The sequence below is a fragment of the Nerophis ophidion genome, linkage group LG16 (genome assembly GCF_033978795.1).
Source record: "Nerophis ophidion isolate RoL-2023_Sa linkage group LG16, RoL_Noph_v1.0, whole genome shotgun sequence".
NCBI lineage: Eukaryota > Metazoa > Chordata > Actinopteri > Syngnathiformes > Syngnathidae > Nerophis > Nerophis ophidion.
The window spans coordinates 43,813,095-43,831,793 of record NC_084626.1 but is presented as its reverse complement, the minus strand read 5'-3'; the positions used below and the strand labels follow the sequence as shown (position 1 = coordinate 43,831,793).

General features: G+C 38.6%; 1 protein-coding gene across 4 annotated transcripts in view; it reads right to left on the bottom strand.

Annotated features, from left to right (window-relative positions):
* LOC133535433 (plexin-A1-like) overlaps positions 1-18,699 on the bottom strand; it is a 508,851-nt gene that overhangs the window by 16,259 nt on the left and 473,893 nt on the right. For 2 of the 4 annotated variants that reach the window (XM_061875266.1, XM_061875267.1), the window contains exons 22-27: positions 18,242-18,498; positions 12,452-12,518; positions 8,403-8,549; positions 5,405-5,564; positions 5,234-5,337; positions 3,190-3,298 (exon numbers count right to left, since the gene is read on the bottom strand). In XM_061875266.1, coding sequence (XP_061731250.1) covers positions 3,190-3,298; positions 5,234-5,337; positions 5,405-5,564; positions 8,403-8,549; positions 12,452-12,518; positions 18,242-18,498 — 844 coding nt within the window. The remainder of the gene's footprint in view (positions 1-3,189; positions 3,299-5,233; positions 5,338-5,404; positions 5,565-8,402; positions 8,550-12,451; positions 12,519-18,241; positions 18,499-18,699) is intronic. The other 2 variants (XM_061875268.1, XM_061875269.1) reach the window with 1 other exon arrangement.

The following is an 18,699-nucleotide window of genomic DNA, read 5'->3' as shown; positions in this document are numbered from 1 at the left end:
GAATGCAGGAACAGCGATACTCCTTCTTCCTATCTCTTTCTGTCTCCAGCTGAGAAAGACAATAGATAAGTGTATTCGCTCTTTTTTTTTGAGGGGGGGGAGTGAGTGGTAGAAAAAAAGGCAAGACTTCGAGAGGGTTTTCAGATCAACTTGGGCGATGTGATTTGAATGTGTTGTTTATAGATTGGTCTCTCCAAAGCTTTGGAATAAAATGTCAAAATACCTATTCTGTCTGGGATTCATTTAAAATCAGCTTATGTGTCATCAAAAGAACTTGGGGGTGACGAGCAGTTAAATTCCCAGCGAGAGGAACATCTGGTCCAAACGTAACAATACATAAAAAAGTTTTTATAATATAGGATAAGTGTTAGTAATATATATTGGAAGTGGGAATAAAACGAATGTCATTGAAAAAAATATGAAATGACGCCAAAACGACTCACTGACACTGTGATGTGAAAAGATATAATTTTTTATGTTGTATTGCGGGGAGAAATGAAGTAAAAAAAAATAATTCATCAGATGAAGTTAAAAAAAAAGGTGTAAAAAGGGTGAAATGTTTCTAAAAAGTGACATCTTCCTCCTCTTGCATGTCAGCCGTCAGAGAATACATTTGTCTGTCCGTCCTTCAATTTGATGATCCTCTTACTTTGTGACATGCACGTTCTCCTCCTCCATGTGTGACCGAGCAGGACGGACAGGATCAAAATGTCAACAAGAGAATCAGGAGCGGGTCCACGGAGGTGGAGAAGGATTGTGACGGGGGATGTAAGTTGGTTTGTCATGGTGACATTTAACCCTTGTCTAATGTTCATGTTAGCCAGCGTTTGTGGGTCTGAAGGACCCGTTGCATTTATGAGGCTTTAATGCCTCGAAAATCAAACACGTTTATGGTAAAATACTGAACAGCAGGCCTGGACAGGAGGACAGAGTGTAGGTACACAGCACATCAGTGGGTCAAATGTGCGAGAAAAAGAGAGCAGACAATGTTGCAACCTTGTGTGGGAACCGCAAGTGCAGAAACACAAAAGAAGAATCCCTGTGGGATGCAGAAACTGGCAGAGAAATTTTCCGTGCAAGGTTCATATTGTTGTTACTCAGCCAGCGTTTGTGGGTCTGATGGACCCATTGCATTTTTGTGGCTTTTAATGCCTCACAATTAAACACTTTTATGTTAAAATACTGATCAGATGTTTATTGGGACAAGGTAAACATCTGTTAATAGGGGTGTAACGGTACGTGTATTTGTATTGAACCGTTTTGGTACGGGGGTTTCGGTTTGGTTTGGAGGTGTACTGAACGAGTACACATGCAGCCCTTTGAGACACTAGTGATTTAGGGCTATATAAGTAAACATTGATTGATTGATTGATGCTACCAGCGACCGGGCTAGAACAACATGTAAAAGCCAGAGCTGGAAGACCCTTATGTCTCGTTAAGATCTACCGTTTAAGAACACTTTGGCTGCACGATACAACAATGGAGGACGGAGGTTTGCCGATATTGTTCAGCAGCTGCTTCTGACAACACGTCAAACATGGGTCGCACCTTTCCTGCTTTCGGCTCCCAGACCGTAGTCGAGGAGCACAGGGGAGACACTCCTCTGGGGCTGATGTATTCTCGGGGGCAACACCCTTCACTCTACCCAGCAGTGGGTCTCCACAACTCCGGACTCCAGGGTAAAGGAAGAGTCCGGCGATGAGTTGCAAATTGTGGCTTTATTGAGGTCTTGCACACAGCCAATCCAACAAAACACCAGCCACTCCCGGCACTCACGCTACACTCCCTCACCTCGCTCGCCCACACACTCAATGACGTCACATGCTGTCACATAATAGAGGGCCACACACACACATAGGCTACTCTCCTAACACATGCTAACCCATTTGAAGCGTCACCACCGCATTCAAGCAGCCTCTCCTCGGCGAGTCAGGCAGGGCTAAAGCAAAAACAAATGTTTTTATAGCAGCAGACTTAAGTCCATATTGCATTAAAAACTAGATTTTGACCCACTTCTATGGTGGAAGAACAATGAGCCCATATATATCCTCTTACTGCTAAGTTAGCCAGGCTGGGGGGGAAAGAAAAGTTAATCTGAGGCTGAGTTGACTTGAAACTGTTTAATGTTGCCCTTTTTATCTGTAGAAGAAAAGTTTTTTCATTTTATTCAATCGGAGCAACATCTACTAATAAAAGTCTCAATCAATCAATCAAGAAAACACTTTATACGTAGAAAGGTTTTGTTAAGAAACCATTCTGAGCCTTATCTTATTTAGTTTTTATTTGATATATGTTGACCACATTAACCCTGGCAATGGACCCTGACTGTATATGTGTATATGTATGTTATGCCATTGTTTACAAATTTGGTAAATAAATAACCCAAAATATGCATATTTTGTAGTTTTCTTACTGTACCGAAAATGAACCGAACCGTGACCTCTAAACCGAGGTACGTACTGAACATATCAATACTGAACATATTTTTATTGGGATAAGGTAAACATCTGTTCAGTATTTTAACATAAGAGTGTTTGAATGTGAGGCATTAAAAGCCACAAAAATGCAACCGGTCCATCAGACCCACAAACGCTGGCTGAGTAACAACAATATGAACGTGACACGGAAAATTCCTCTGCTGGTTTCTGCATTCCACAGGCATTCTTCTTTTTGTGTTCCTGCACCTGCAGTTCCCACACAAGCTTCCAACATTGTCAACACGGTCTGCTCTCTTTTTCTCGCACATTTGATGCTCTGTGTACCTACACTCTGTCCTCCTCCGATCTAGGCCAGGTGTGGGTGGGTGTGTGTTACAAAGAACATTCATTTCCATAATTCTATTAGCCCCGGGTCCAGTGGACCCCGACATCTTATATGTAATAGAAATGTGTAGGGGGGGTGTATGGTGTGTGGTCATTAAATATGTATTCTGATATACGTTCTTCACAGAAAATGAGCCATTTTCAGTTTGAAAAATTAATTAATTGTATAATTTTTCTTTTCATAAAAAATGAAAACGGGTCCCACAGTCCTGAACACCACACAAGGGTAGATAATTGATCGACTTCTATGCGGAGTACATCTGGTCTGAGTAGTTTTCATCTGAATGTGAAGGTTGCCACGTTGCATGCACGGGTAAACACAGATGCACACACACCAACACACTAACACACACACACACACACACACCTTCTCGCGTACCGTATCTGCTGAGAGATTTGGTGAAGGTGGACGAGTTGGAGATGTTGTATGCCGAGTTCTGTTTGGGCACCAGAGCAATCACCGAGCCGTCTGTCACCTGCAACGACAGTTGGAACGTCAGCCATCACTAAAGAATGACATCAATAATAATAATAATAATAATAATAACAATTATTATTACTTCATCAATCCTACATGAGGCAAACACTTTAGAACACTTAGAACAAAGGCTGAACAGGATTCAAAACATTGATGTTTCCTTGTGAGCGCTGATTTTAAAGACAACAAGGTGTTACGTGTCACCTTTTTTTGTTTGTTTTAAACATTTTTGAAAATATCTGCGTGTTTGTTCCCGTGGGCCAAGTTCTTAAAAGTGTGAGTGGATAGTGACTGCTGAGCCGACTGAGCCCCCCCCCCAGCATTGGGAGAGGGGGAGACGTAACGGGATAATAATCACCAATATTTTGGATTGATTTCAAATTCACAATTAATAACACCATTCTTTATTTATTTGAAAACATGAGTATCAATTGTACCACCAAAACTCAAGAACAAATGATATATATATATATATATATATATATAGTATGGGGAACATATTCACCATTAACTATTTGCTTATTAAAGTAAGAAAGACTTAATTTCGAGATATTTGGACACTAGGGTAATATATAAGGGGTAGGGTTAGGTTTAGTTAACTCTTAGTTAATGTCTTACTGGTTGCATAATAAGGCCATGTAGAATAAAAAGTACTTAATAATGACTAATTAAGAACCGATAAGTTATTAATTTGCATGTTAATAAGCAACTAATTAATGGTAAATATGTTCCCCAATCTAAAGTGTTGCCTTATATATATATATATATATATATATATATATATATATATATATATATATATATATATATATATATATATATATATATATATATAGGTGTGGGAAAAATCACAAGACTACTTCATCTCTACAGAACTGTTTCATGAGGGGTTCCCTCAATCATCAGGAGATTTTCATCAGGAGAAAAATTTCCTGATGATTGAGGGAACCCCTCATGAAACAGTTCTGTAGAGATGAAATAGTCTTGTGATTTTTCCAACACCTACATATTGCGCTCTACCACGGTATCGAGCACTATTCTCTGGATAATCCAATCAAGACACACATATATATATATATATATATATATATATATATATATATACATACTGCATATATATATATATATATATATATATATATATATATATATATATACATGCATATGTATGTATATATATATATACACTGTATATATATATATATATACATACATATATACATGCATATATATATATATATACATACATACACACACACACACATATATATATATATACACACATACATATATATATATATATATATATACATACACACGCACACACATATATATATATATATATATATATATATATGTGTGTGTGTATATATATAAGTATATATATTTATGTGTATATACATATATATATATGTATATGTATATATATATGTATATGTATATATATATATATATATATATATATATATATATATATACATACATACATACATACATACATACATACATACATACATACACACACACACACACGGAAAACACACACAAACATATATAAATATATATATAAAAAAAAAATATGTATATATATATATATATACACATATAAATATATATGGTTAGGGTAAGCCAACTCTTAGTTAATGGCTTACTGGTTGTATAATAAGGCCATGCAGAATAAGGCATTACTAAGTACTTAATAATGACTAATTAAGTGCCATATATATATATATTTATATATATATATATATATATATATATATATATATATATATATATACATATATACATGGTAACACATATTCACCATTAATTAGTTGCTCATTAAAGTAACAAAGACTTAATTTAGAGTTATTTGGACACTAGGGGAACATGTGATATATGGAGTATATTCCATGTATCGGCCAGCCCTAGTTGAAGTTCTGCATCCTACCTGGTAGTGAGCCAGGCTGTTGAGTCTCTTCCAGTCATTGTCGATCTTGGTGGTCACGTCTTCATCCTGCAGGATGATGCGAGCCATCCTTCCTTGGCGCCATTCTGAGAAACAAAACATCGTCAACACCTTCCCCCGCCATTTTGCACGCCACGGTCTGCCGTTTCTCACCCAGGTCCATGTCCGAGGCCTTGGGTCTCTGCGAGTAGGGCGTCCCCTTGTACACGGCATCCAGGAGCTTCTCCTTGACCTGCGTCACCGTGTCGCAGTTGAGACTCTTCACCGTCACATCGGGGGCATTCTCGTTCTCTGGGTTCACGCAGTGCAGCGTCTGAGGACGGACAAACATTGACTCCACTTCAGGGGCGCAGCCATTACATTACATTTTACAATGTGTGCTTGCTGGTACGATAGTATATGTTTTTAGAACGAGACCAAACGATTCAGTGAGTTTTTCCACACAAAAAAATCAAGTCTTGTGTCAGAAATACCCTAAATACTGGATAATGGACACTCCAGGTGAAGTTTTTTATATACTTGTTATTTCTTGTAAGATAATGTTGTATACAAACACACAAGTAAACAACAATTCACGGCCATCTTATTTGAAAAAAGTCCAACACTTGCTGTCATTTTCAATATTCAATAACATTTTCAATTAAAGTACAATAACCGACATTTCACCTGCTACTTCTGCTTTTGTTTTTCTACAAGAAATGTCAAAATCAAAATAAATATAATAAAAAAATAAAGTGTAACCAACTTTGCTTCAGGTTGAATTAACGGTAGGTTTACCTGCTACTTTTATTTTTGGGTTTTTTGGGCGAATAAATAATACAAATACAAAATAAATGAATATAAAACAAAATGCAACCTAACCTGGTCAAGTTGAGTAAGCAGTGGTTTGATCTGCTACTGCTCTCACTTTACCAAACAGTTACGATAGCGGAGAAAAGTCACAATACAATAAAATAACAATAAAACAAAACACCAACATGCAAAGAAAAGTCACAACACAATAACAACAACTATAAGACAAAACACCACCATGCAAAGACTGGTTATAGTGTTTATATATTTATATGTAGTTTATATATATTTATATGTGGTTTATATATATTTATATGTATTTATATGTGGTTATAGTGTATATACATATATATATATATTTATATGTGGTTATAGTGTATATATATGGTTATAGTGTAAATATATTTATATGTGGTTTATATATAATTATATGTGGTTATAGTATATATATATATATTTATATGTGGTTTATATATATATTAATATGTGGTTATAGTGTATATATATATTTATATGTGGTTTATATATATATTTATATGTGGTTATAGTGTGTATATATATATATATGATTATAGTGTATATATATTTATATGTGGTTATAGTGTATATATATATATATATGTGTGATTATAGTGTATATATATTTATATGTGGTTTAAATATATTTATATGTGGTTATAGTGTATATATATATATATATATTTATATGTGGTTATAGTGTATATATATATATGTGTATATATATATATATATATGTATATATATATATATATATATATACATATATATATGGTTATAGTGTAAATATATTTATATGTGGTTATAGTGTATATATACATGATTATAGTGTATATATATATATATATGTATATATATATATATATGTGTGATTATAGTGTATATATATATATTTATATGTGGTTTAAATATATTTATATGTGGTTATAGTATATATATATATATATATATTTATATGTAGTTATAGTGTATATATATATGTATATATATATGTATATATATATGTATATATATATATATATATATATATATATATATATATATATATATATATATATATGGTTGTAGTGTAAATATATTTATATGTGGTTATAGTGTATATATACATGATTATAGTGTATATATATATATATATATATATATATATATATATATATATATGTGTGTGTGATTATAGTGTATATATATATTTATATGTGGTTTAAATATATTTATATGTGGTTGTAGTGAATATATATTTATATGTGGTTATATTGTATGTATATTTATATGTGGTTAGTGTATATATATGTGGTTTATATATTTATACGTGGCTATAGTGTATATTTATTAATATGTAGTTATAGTGTATACATATTTACATGTTTTTATAGTGTGTGTATATATATATATATATATTTTTTTTTAATATGTGGTTTATATATATTTATATGTGGTTATATTGTATATATATTTATACGTGGTTAGTGTATATATACTGTATGTGGTTTATATATATTTATATGTGGTTATAGTGTATATATCTATATATATATATATTTATATGTGGTTCATATATATATTTGTATGTGGTTATAGTGTGTATATATATATATATATATTTATATGTGGTTTATATATATATTTATATGTGGTTATAGTGTATATATATTTATATGTGGTTATAGTGTATATATATGTATATATATATATGTATTTATATGTGGTTATAGTGTATATATATATATATATATATATATATATATATATATTTATATTTATATGTGGTTTATATATATATTTATATCTGGTTATAGTGTATATATATTTATATAAGGTTATAGTATATATATATATATTTATATGTGGTTATAGTGTATATATATTTATATAAGGTTATAGTGTATATATATATATTTATATGTGATTATAGTGTATACATATTTATATATGGTTTATATATATTTATATGTGGTTATAGTGTATATATATTTTCTCATTCTGTTTTGCACACTCTTGGAGTCAACATGTGTGTAGTCATGTACATATATGTACAGTATATACCTCCTATATCCCCCCATTTTTTGTATATATTGTTTTCCAAATCAGCTGACATGAATACTGTGTATATGTACATCATTTATCCACTTTTCAACGTCATTTTTTATATACATGTAACAGGTTATATATCTTTCATAATTGAAGGTATTAAATGTGATGACAATGTAATGGACCACAAAGGAAACAAGCTTTTTATCTTTTTGTGCCAACCATTAGCCTTTTTTAAAGCATTCCATGGATTAAATTATTTTAAGATGTCAATACATTTCTCAATCAATCAATCCAAGTGCGTGTCACTGACCAAAGTCTTGTAGTCGATCTGCTGCCTGATGAGCTTGTCCTCGCTGAGGGAGTAGCGGGCCTCCCCCGTGATGGCGTCGATGGGCCCCTTCTCCATCTGCTGCTTCATGGCACAGTACAGCATGAAGAGCGGCTCGCCAGCACACTCCTGCGGGAAAGACACCACATCGTCAAATGCTGGCCCACATATTGCCGCTGACCCTCATCGACTCTTAGTCACAATAAATCCTCATCACTCCCCGCTGTCTCTTCGTCAGGGGGGAGAAAAGAGCGGGTCAAGCGTGGGAAAAGTCGGGAGAAAGTGTGAGCGAGTGACAATTGATGGAGAAGTTACAAGAAGGTTAATGACTAAAGTAGCGAAAACGCTTAGAGAAGCACTTTGGTGCCTAAACGGGCAAGGCTCTCGTTCCTGCATCATGTCGTCGCTCTGCGTGCTGGTACACCTCCCAAATGACTATAACAGACATAACAGGGTTCTATTTTGCAGCAGTGCTGCATGGAAATGTTCTCAACACAATAGAACACCAGGACATACACCATATTGCCAAAAGTATTTGCCCCCCTGCCTTGACACACATATGAAGGGGGGCCGCTCTAACCTGAGCACGGAATAATTCAAAATGTTTTTTGGTGCTGCGGCCGGCCACCATGGCTCCCTCCTCCCCTCTGTTGCTAGATATCTCGAGATGTATGTTGTAATGTTTATACCGCATTTCCTTGAATTGCCGCCGGGGCGCTAATTAATTTAAAACCTCTTCTCACTCCGGCACTTACCAAAGGCATGCGGTAAATTTAGGCCTGCGCTTATAAATTTGAGTGTGATGTAAGGATACCGTCATAAAAAGCACATTTAATAAAAAAAAAACATTATTATGGTCTTATTTTTACTTATAAATGAAGTCCATGCGCAGCTCCTTCTGGTCAAAAGCATCGATAACTTGTTTATAGAAGTCTTCCTTATCTTTCCTCAGTTTTAAAAGTGTCTTTGTCTCGATGGAGATCTTCCTTTATTACCTCTTGCTTCGATTGAAAGTCCAGTTTAGAAAACGGTTTTATTTTAGATATGTAATCCTCCATATTAAAAGTGCAAGCGAGAGGAAAAAATGTGAAGTGAAGTGAATTATATTTATATAGCGCTTTTCTCAAGTGACTCAAAGCGCTTTACATAGTGACACCCAATATCTAAGTTACATTTAAACCAGTGTGGGTGGCACTGGGAGCAGGTGGGTAAAGTGTCTTGCCCAAGGACACAACGGCAGTGACTAGGATGGCACAAGCGGGAATCGAACCTGCAACCCTCAAGTTGCTGGGACGGCCACTCTACCAACCGAGCTATGCCGCCCCAAATAAACACAGGATGCTCACTCTTGCTGTTTGTTGTCACTTCTTCTGCAGCAGAGTAGTCGCAAGAAGGATCACTAGCGCCCTCTACCACCAGGAGGCGGGAGTCCTTTAATGACTCATATTTGACACACGCAGCTACGGTATATGAATAAAACATAGCTGCTTATTGTTCTTTTTAGCATATTCAATAGCTTGGACCTTAAATCCTACTGAATAGCTCTTCATCTTCTTCCCTTTATGCGATCCCAAATGATTGAAATCAGCCTCCTCCATTTTGAAAATGATGACAGGTGAAGTGTCACTCGTGACGTGACGAGTTTGACCCGGTGGAAATTCTAGGCATATGCTAATTATTTTGCGAAACAAATTTGACCCCGCGTTAATCCTGACCCGGCAGTAATTCTAGGCAGGCGCATACTATATACCCGGCAGCAATTCAAGGAAATAGTGAAGTGAATTATATTTATATAGCGCTTTTCTCAAGTGACTCAAAGCGCTTTACATAGTGACACCCAATATCTAAGTTACATTTAAACCAGTGTGGGTGGCACTGGGAGCAGGTGGGTAAAGTGTCTTGCCCAAGGACAAAACGGCAGTGACTAGGATGGCACAAGCGGGAATCGAACCTGCAACCCTCAAGTTGCTGGCACAGCCACTCTACCAACCGAGCGATGCCGCCCCATACGGCATGTGCTTTGCTATGGAGGTTTTTCCCCACTCCAGACTGGGCCCCCTTAGGAGCCCAGTCTAGATTGTATTTTTTTACTCATCCTTCCACAGCGTTGACCTTTTTCCCATCTTGTACGGGGCGCCTTGAGGCGACCCATCAGCGTTCTTGTTCTGCAATCCTGTACACTGTTTGCTTGTCTCATCTTGAACAGGTTTGTGCTGAAAACAAAGTTTTGTTGTACTTGCGCAATGACAATAAGCCCAACTCCACACCATAATTCCTCCTCCACCAAATTTCACACTGTAGTCCGAAATGTAGCGTTCTCCTGGTAACCTCCAAACCCAGAATGGTCCATTTGGATCGCCAGATGGAAAAGCGTGACTAATCAGCAGTTTTAGTTGGTAGACTTGGTTTTAGTTGGTGGACTTGGTTTTAGTTGGTGGACTTGGCTTTAGGACCACTAACGGACTTGTTTATTTACTTAATACTTACTATAAGACAAGTTTTCTAGTACAGTATGTTCACTATTTTATTTAAGGACTTAACTGCAATAACAAACAAACTTAAAGTGTAACAGACTTGGTTTTAGTTGGTAGAAGAACTCCTCTTTGTTTTAGTTGGTGGACTTGGTTTTAGGACCATTACCAGACTTGTTTGTTTACTTACTACTAAAAGACAAGTTGTCTAGTATGTTCACTATTTAATTTAAGGACTTAACGACAATAATAAACAAACTTAACGTGTAACAGACTTGGTTTTAGTTGGTAGAAGAACTCCTCTTTGTTTTAGTTGGTGTACTTGGTTTTAGGACCATTAACGGGCTTGTTTGTTTACTTACTACTAAAAGACAAGTTGTCGAGTAGGTTCACTATTTTATTTAAGGACTTAACTACTGCATTGGGCCTTGTTATTTAATCACCTGTCGCTCTGTTATAAGCAGCAGCCAGGAGGAGAGACTGGGTTGGGGATGGAAATACAATTGCTGGAAAGCAACTGAGAGACTTCTTGAAAAATAAAATAATATTGTAACCCTGAAACAGGCTCTCATGTCGGTGCTTGGGGGTCTGAAGAACCCCCAGGAGGGCAAGCCCCACACTAACCAATAATAAATAAATAACTTCTTACCATTAACGCAACTGGTTTAAAAATGCATGAGAATGTTTCATATTTTGAACATTATTTTTAACACAAGTGGAATTATTCATTACTTATCGTGTAAAGCAACATCAGTTCAGATTTATCAGAGAGCCAGATGAAGTCATCAAAAGAGCCACATCTGGCTCTAGCGCCATAGGTTCCCAACCCCTGCTATAGGCGGCCGCAATACACCGCTTCCCGCCTACAGCTTTCTTCTTTGACGTCTCCATTATTCATTGAAGAGATTGCAAAAGATTCAGCAACACAGATGTCCAGAACTGTGGAATTATGCGATGGAAAGAGACGACTTATAAAATGTCCTCTACAATCTGCGACGTTTTAGCATACTTCCGCGTGAAATTTAAAATTGCAATTTAGTAATCTAAACCGGCCGTATTGGCATGTGTTGCAATGTTAATATTTCATCATTGATATATAAACTATCAGACTGCGTGGTTGGTAATAGTCGGTTTCAGTAGGCCTTTAATTAATTGTATCATTTTTTCTTTTAATAAAAAAGGAAAACGGGTCCCACAGACCCGAACACCACACCAGGGTTTTAATCATGCAGGCCTAGTAACCAGGGACAAAACATTTCTCCACTTTTTTTTTCTTTCTACATTTTCTCAGAACGCAATTTGAAAGGAGGAAGGATTCCTAGCACACTAAACGGATTCTGGCTCTGTAATAATCAAGCGAGGTGCACAAAGAGGATCTTTGGCAGTCCCAACAAGACCAGCAGCCGTGTCTGAACACGCCGAACTGCTTTTGGAAGAGAGGCGCGTTGACCACATGGAAGGTAAAGATAGGTAAGCCGGCGGTCTCGGCCTTATCTCACGCCGCAGCTGTGCAGGGTGCTTCCACTCCACGGCGAGTGGAATGTCTGCCTGTGGACTTACCTTCAGGAACTTGTAGAGCAGGAAGGTGAACCAGTTAGTCAGCATCTTCTCGGCCACCGACTCCGTCCTGGAGAGACAAAGAAGGCGAAATAAATCGACAAACACTCACTTCTGAATCCTTAAAAGCAGGGGCCGGGCCGTATAGGCAAATGCTGAGGCCGCCGTCCATCAGGGGGCGCCACCCAAGTGCCACAAATGTTGCAGAAACAAATAAATAAATACAAAAAGTTGGTACTATTTTTTTTTTAAATACAAAAAAATAATCCCACGTTAAATAAAATGCAAAGTAAAGCCATCCATCCATCCTTTTTCTACCGCTTATTCCCTTTTGGGGTCGCGGGCGCCTATCTCAGCTACAATCCGGCGGAAGGCGGTGTACACCCTGGACAAGTCGCTACCTCATCGCAGTTCCAACACAGATAGACATAAAGCCTATTTAATATAAATATTCTTTGTTACAACATTACCCCCCCCCCCCCCGCTCTAGAGATAAATGATAAATAAATGGGTTGTACTTGTATAGCGCTTTTCTATCTTCAAAGTACTCAAAGCGCTTTGACACTACTTCCACATTCACCCATTCACACACACATTCACACACTGATGGAGGGAGCTGCCATGCAAGGCGCCAACCAGCACCCATCAGGAGCAAGGGTGAAGTGTCTTGCTCAGGACACAACGGACGTGACGAGGTTGGTACTAGGTGGGACTTGAACCCGGGTCCCTCGGGTTGCGCACGGCCACTCTCCCACTGTGCTACCCCAGTTTGGGGTCTCATCTGCGGAGCCCGTGGATAAACCGCGGGTCGGGCGGGTGACATGAAAAAAAAAAAAAGATTTTAATTAGATTCGGGCACCTAAAATCTTGCCCAAGGCGCCAGATTAAAAGGGAAACTGAGTCTTGCTTCTAATGCAGTGTTTTTCAACCTTTTTTGAGCCAAGGCACATTTTGGGGGTTGAAAAAATCCGTATGCACACCACCAGCAGAAATTATTACAAAAACAAAACTCAGTTGACGGTAAAAAGTCGTTGGATATGACTTTAAAGTACAACCAAGCATGCATCACTATAGCTTTTGTCTCAAAGTAGGTGTACTGTCACCACCTGTCACATCACACCCTGACTTATTTGGTATTTCTTGCTGTTTTCCTGTGTAGTGTTTTAATTCTTGTCTTGCGCTCCTATTTTAATGGCTTTTTTCTCTTCTTATTTCCCGCATCTACTTTTTTTTTAGCAATCAAGAATATTTCAGTTGTTTTCATCCTTCTTTGTGGGGACATTGTTGATTGTCATGTCATGTTCGGAGGTACTTTGTCTTTGCTCCACAGTAAGTCTTTGCTGTCGTCCAGCATTCTGTTTTTGTTTACTTTGCAGCCAGTTCAGTTTGAGTTTCATTCATAACCTTCCCTAAGCTTCAATGACTTTTCTTACGGGCACTCACCTTTTGTTTATTTTTGGTTTAAGCATTAAACACCTTTTTACCTGCACCATGCCTCCCGCTCTACAAACCAATTAGCTACCGGCTGCCACCTACTGATATGGAAGAGTATTACACGGTTGCTCTGCACACACACACACATATATATATATATATATATATATATATATATATATATATATATATATATATATATATATATATATATATATATATCCATTTCTGCCGCTTGTCGCTTTTAGGGTCACGGGGGGTGCTGGAGCCTATCTCAGCTGCATTCAGGCGGAAGGCGGCGTAAACCCTGGACAAGTTGCCAGCTCATCACAGGGCCAACACAGATAGACAGACAACACTCACACTCACATTCACACACTAGGGCCAATTTAGTGTTGCCAATCAACCTATCCCCAGGTGCATGTCTTTGGAACTGGGAGGAAGCCCGAGTACCCGGTGAGAACCCACGCAGTCACGGGGAGAACATGCAAACGCCACACAGAAAGATCCCGAGCCCGGGATTGAACCCAGGACTACTCAGGACCTTTGTATTGGTCGAGGCTACAACCAATTATTCATGTTTACTTGGTTTGTGAACCACATCTGCTGTCCTCTCCAAGGTTTCTCATTTTCATCCCATTGGGTTGAGTTTTTCCTTGCCCTGATGTGGGATCTGAGCCGAGGACGCCGTCGTGGCTTGTGCAGCTCTTTGAGACACTCGAGATTCAGGGCTATATAAGTAAACATTGATTGATCGATTGCTTTCTTTGTTAGTAGTTCACCTTTTAATGAACCATTCCACTAACTATCTGGAGGTCACACACTTGCTAACTGGGCCATGTTCACCACTTCTATTAAATATTGATATTAGCAAAAAAAAAAAAAAAGTTGGAGAAAGGCACCGCAGAAATAGAATTTACATACTTGTGTGTCAAAGTCGTTTCAAGACTAAGAAAGAAAGAAAAAAAAAAACAGGAAACTAGGTCAGAAGAGAGCAAGACGTGAACGTGAACGTCCTCCCATTGGATTGTGATGTACAAACCCCGTTTCCATATGAGTTGGGAAATTGTGTTAGATGTAAATATAAACAGAATACAATGATTTGCAAATCCTTTTCAACCCATATTCAGTTGAATATGCTACAAAGATATATTTGATGTTCAAACTGATAAACGTTATTTATTTTTTTGCAAATTATAATTAACTTAGAATTTCATGGCTGCAACACGTGCCAAAGTAGTTGGGAAAGGGCATATTCACCACTGTGTTACATCACCTTTTCTTTAAACAACACTCAATAAACGTTTGGGAACTGAGGAAACTAATTGTTGAAGCTCTGAAAGTGGAATTCTTTCCCATTCTTGTTTTATGTAGAGCTTCAGTCCTTCAACAGTCCGGGGTCTCCGCTGTCGTATTTTACGCTTCATAATGCGCCACACATTTTCCATGGGAGACAGGTCTGGACCGCAGGCGGGCCAGGAAAGTACCCGCACTCTTTTACTACGAAGCCACGCTGTTGTAACACGTGCTGCATGTGGCTTGGCATTGTCTTGCTGAAATAAGCAGGGGCGTCCATGAAAAAGGCGGCGCTTAGATGGCAGCATATGTTGTTCCAAAACTTGTATGTACCTTTCAGCATTAATGGTGCCTTCACAGATGTGTAAGTTACCCATGCCTTGGGCACTAATGCACCCCCATACCATCACAGATGCTGGCTTTTCAACTTTGCGTCGATAACAGTCTGGATGGTTCACTTCCCCTTTGGTCCGGATGACACAATGTCGAATATTTCCAAAACCTATGTGGACTCGGCAGACCACAGAACACTTTTCCACTTTGCATCAGTCCATCTTAGATGATCTCGGGCCCAGAGAAGCCGGCGGCGTTTCTGGATGTTGTTGATAAATGGCTTTCGCTTTGCATAGTAGAGCTTTAACTTGCACTTACAGATGTAGCGACCAACTGTATTTATTCACAGTGTTTTTCTGAAGTGTTCCTGACCCTATGTGGTGATATCCTTTAGAGATTGATGTCAGTTTTTGATACAGTGCGTCTGAGGGATCGAAAGTCACGGTCATTCAATGTTGGTTTCCGGCCATGCCGCTTATGTGGAGTGATTTCTCCAGATTGTTCAAGGACAATTTTGGACTGCCGGGAAGTTCAATCTCGTCTGCTTCCTTGGGCGACTTTGCCCAAATTGGAGAAGGTTCTGGTCTCGCTCAATCTCCGGGTGCAAAGGTGTTTAGCACATTGTGACTGTTCCCACCCGAGGGGATAGGAACCGGCTCCACACAGACATGGGAGTGGAGAGTCATTTATTTGATTAGATTTTTAATTAAAAATCTCTCCGGAGAGAAGGGCCAAAAGGGGGGGAAAAAAGGTATTAGTATTATTATTTAATCTCAAATTTCTACTTATTTTGAGACAGTCTATTTCCCTAATTGTGTCTGCGCCAGTTTTTTGTTTTTCTAATCTCCGTCTTCAGTCCCGGGCCATTTTGCACCTTCGTGTATCAATCCGTGTTTATTTATATAGCCCGAAACCACAAGTGTCTCAAAGGGCTGCACAAGCCACGACGGCGTCCTCGGCTCAGATCCCACATCAGGGCAAGGAAAAACTCAACCCAGTGGGATGACAGTGAGAAACCTTGGAGAGGACCGCAGATGTGGGTGACCCCCCCACTCTAGGGGAGACCGGTGCAATGGACGTCGAGAGGGTCTAGCGTAATATTGTGAAAGTCCAGTCCATAGTGGATCTAACATAATAGTGAGGGTCCAGTCCATAGTGGATCCAACATAATAGTGAGAGTCCAGTCCATAGTGGATCCAACGTAATAGGGAGAGTCCAGTCCATAGTGGATCTAACATAATAGTGAGAGTCCAGTCTATAGTGGATCTAACATAATATTGTGAAAGTCCAGTCCATAGTGGATTTAGCATAATAGTGAGAGTCCAGTCCATAGTGGATTTAACATAATAGAGAGAGTCCAGTCCATAGTGGATCTAATATAATAGTGAGAGTCCAGTCCATAGTGGATCTAACATAATAGTGTGAGAGTCCAGTCCATAGTGGATCTAACATAATAGTGAGAGTCCAGTCCATAGTGGATCTAACATAATATTATGAAAGTCCAGTCCATAGTGGATTTAGCATAATAGTGAGAGTCCAGTCCATAGTGGATTTAACATAATAGAGAGAGCCCAGTCCATAGTGGATTTAACATAATAGAGAGAGTTCAGTCCATAGTGGATCTAACATAATAGTGGGACTACAGTCAATTGTGGGTCTAACATCAAAGTGTGAGAGTCCAGTCCATAGTGGATCTAACATAATAGTGAGAGTCCAGTCCATAGTGGATCTCACATAATAGTGGGACTCCAGTCCATAGTGGATCTAACATAATATTGTGAAAGTCCAGTCCATAGTGGATTTAGCATAATAGTGACAGTCCAGTCCATAGTGGATCTAGCATAATTTTGTGAAAGTCCAGTTCATCATGGATTTAACATAATAGTGACAGTCCAGTCCATAGTGGATCTAACATAATAGTGAGAGTCCAGTCCATAGTGGATCTAACATAATAGTGAGAGTCCAGTCTATAGTGGATCTAACATAATATTGTGAAAGTCCAGTCCATAGTGGATTTAGCATAATAGTGGGAGTCCAGTCCATAGAGGATCTAACATAATAGTGGGACTACAGTCCATTGTGGATCTAACATAATAGTGTGAGTCCAGTCCATAGTGGATCCAACATAATAGTGAGAATCCAGTCCATAGTGGATGTAACATAATAGTGAGAGTCCAGTCCATTTGGATCTAACATAATAGTATTTCTGATTCAAATTCCGAAGATCTTTGTGTGAGAGGTCGGGAAGTCAAAGTTCACGCCATAATAACACGTTAACTTTAAGTTCCCCTGACAAAGATGCATTTTTTAAAAACTAGAATAAGAGGAAGTATCCTCCCACTGAACTTGGAGCGACGACGTCACGACTGTTGTTGACAAATGTTATTATTACTCAACCATGTGGACTAATGGCCGCGGCCCTATGGTCCACAGCCCAATGTTGCTTGGCTCCATCCCTGACCTTCCTCTCAAGTCCCAGACTCACTCCTGTCCTCCGTTTCCACTCCTCTTCTACACCTAGACTTTACAGTAAATCCTTGTCCTCCCCCGCCCGACATCCCTTGTACCGCCAACTCTCTGGAAGGAAGAGCGAGAGGTGTGTTTTAGCGAGGCTCCGTGGGGAACGTGTGTGTGCTGAGGGGTGTAATCCTTCCCGACAGCCACAGAAACGTCACATATGCTCGGGGAAACAAAGACGACAAATGCGCCACCGTCTTTCCCTGTGCGTACCTTCGAAGTAAGAGCTTGGGGTGGTTCTTGCTCTCCAGGTTCTTGTCGATGAGGTCGGACAGCAGCTGTTTGAGGACACCTGTGGCGTACTCCATCTCCCCCTGCAGCGCCGTCATGATGAGGGAGGCCACGTTGCCGCGGTCTCGCATGGAGAAGGACCGCTGCGCTTCCAGGGTGCGGATGAAGGTCAGCAAGAAGTGCTTCTTGGTCAGCATCTGGCCGAACAACGTCAGGGCCTTCTCCACGTTGGCGGGGACCTGGGGGGCAGGGGGAGAGTTTGGAATGTAGGGATGAGGCGGAGGAATAGAATATAATGTTTTTCATTGTTTGTTAGAATAATTATGTAGAAGTTATCACACAACTCTAATGCTTAAAGGCCGTTGCTATTGTTATTATCAATTGTGCTGAATGTATAAGTTATCACATAACTCTTATGCTTAAAGGCCGTTGCTATAGTT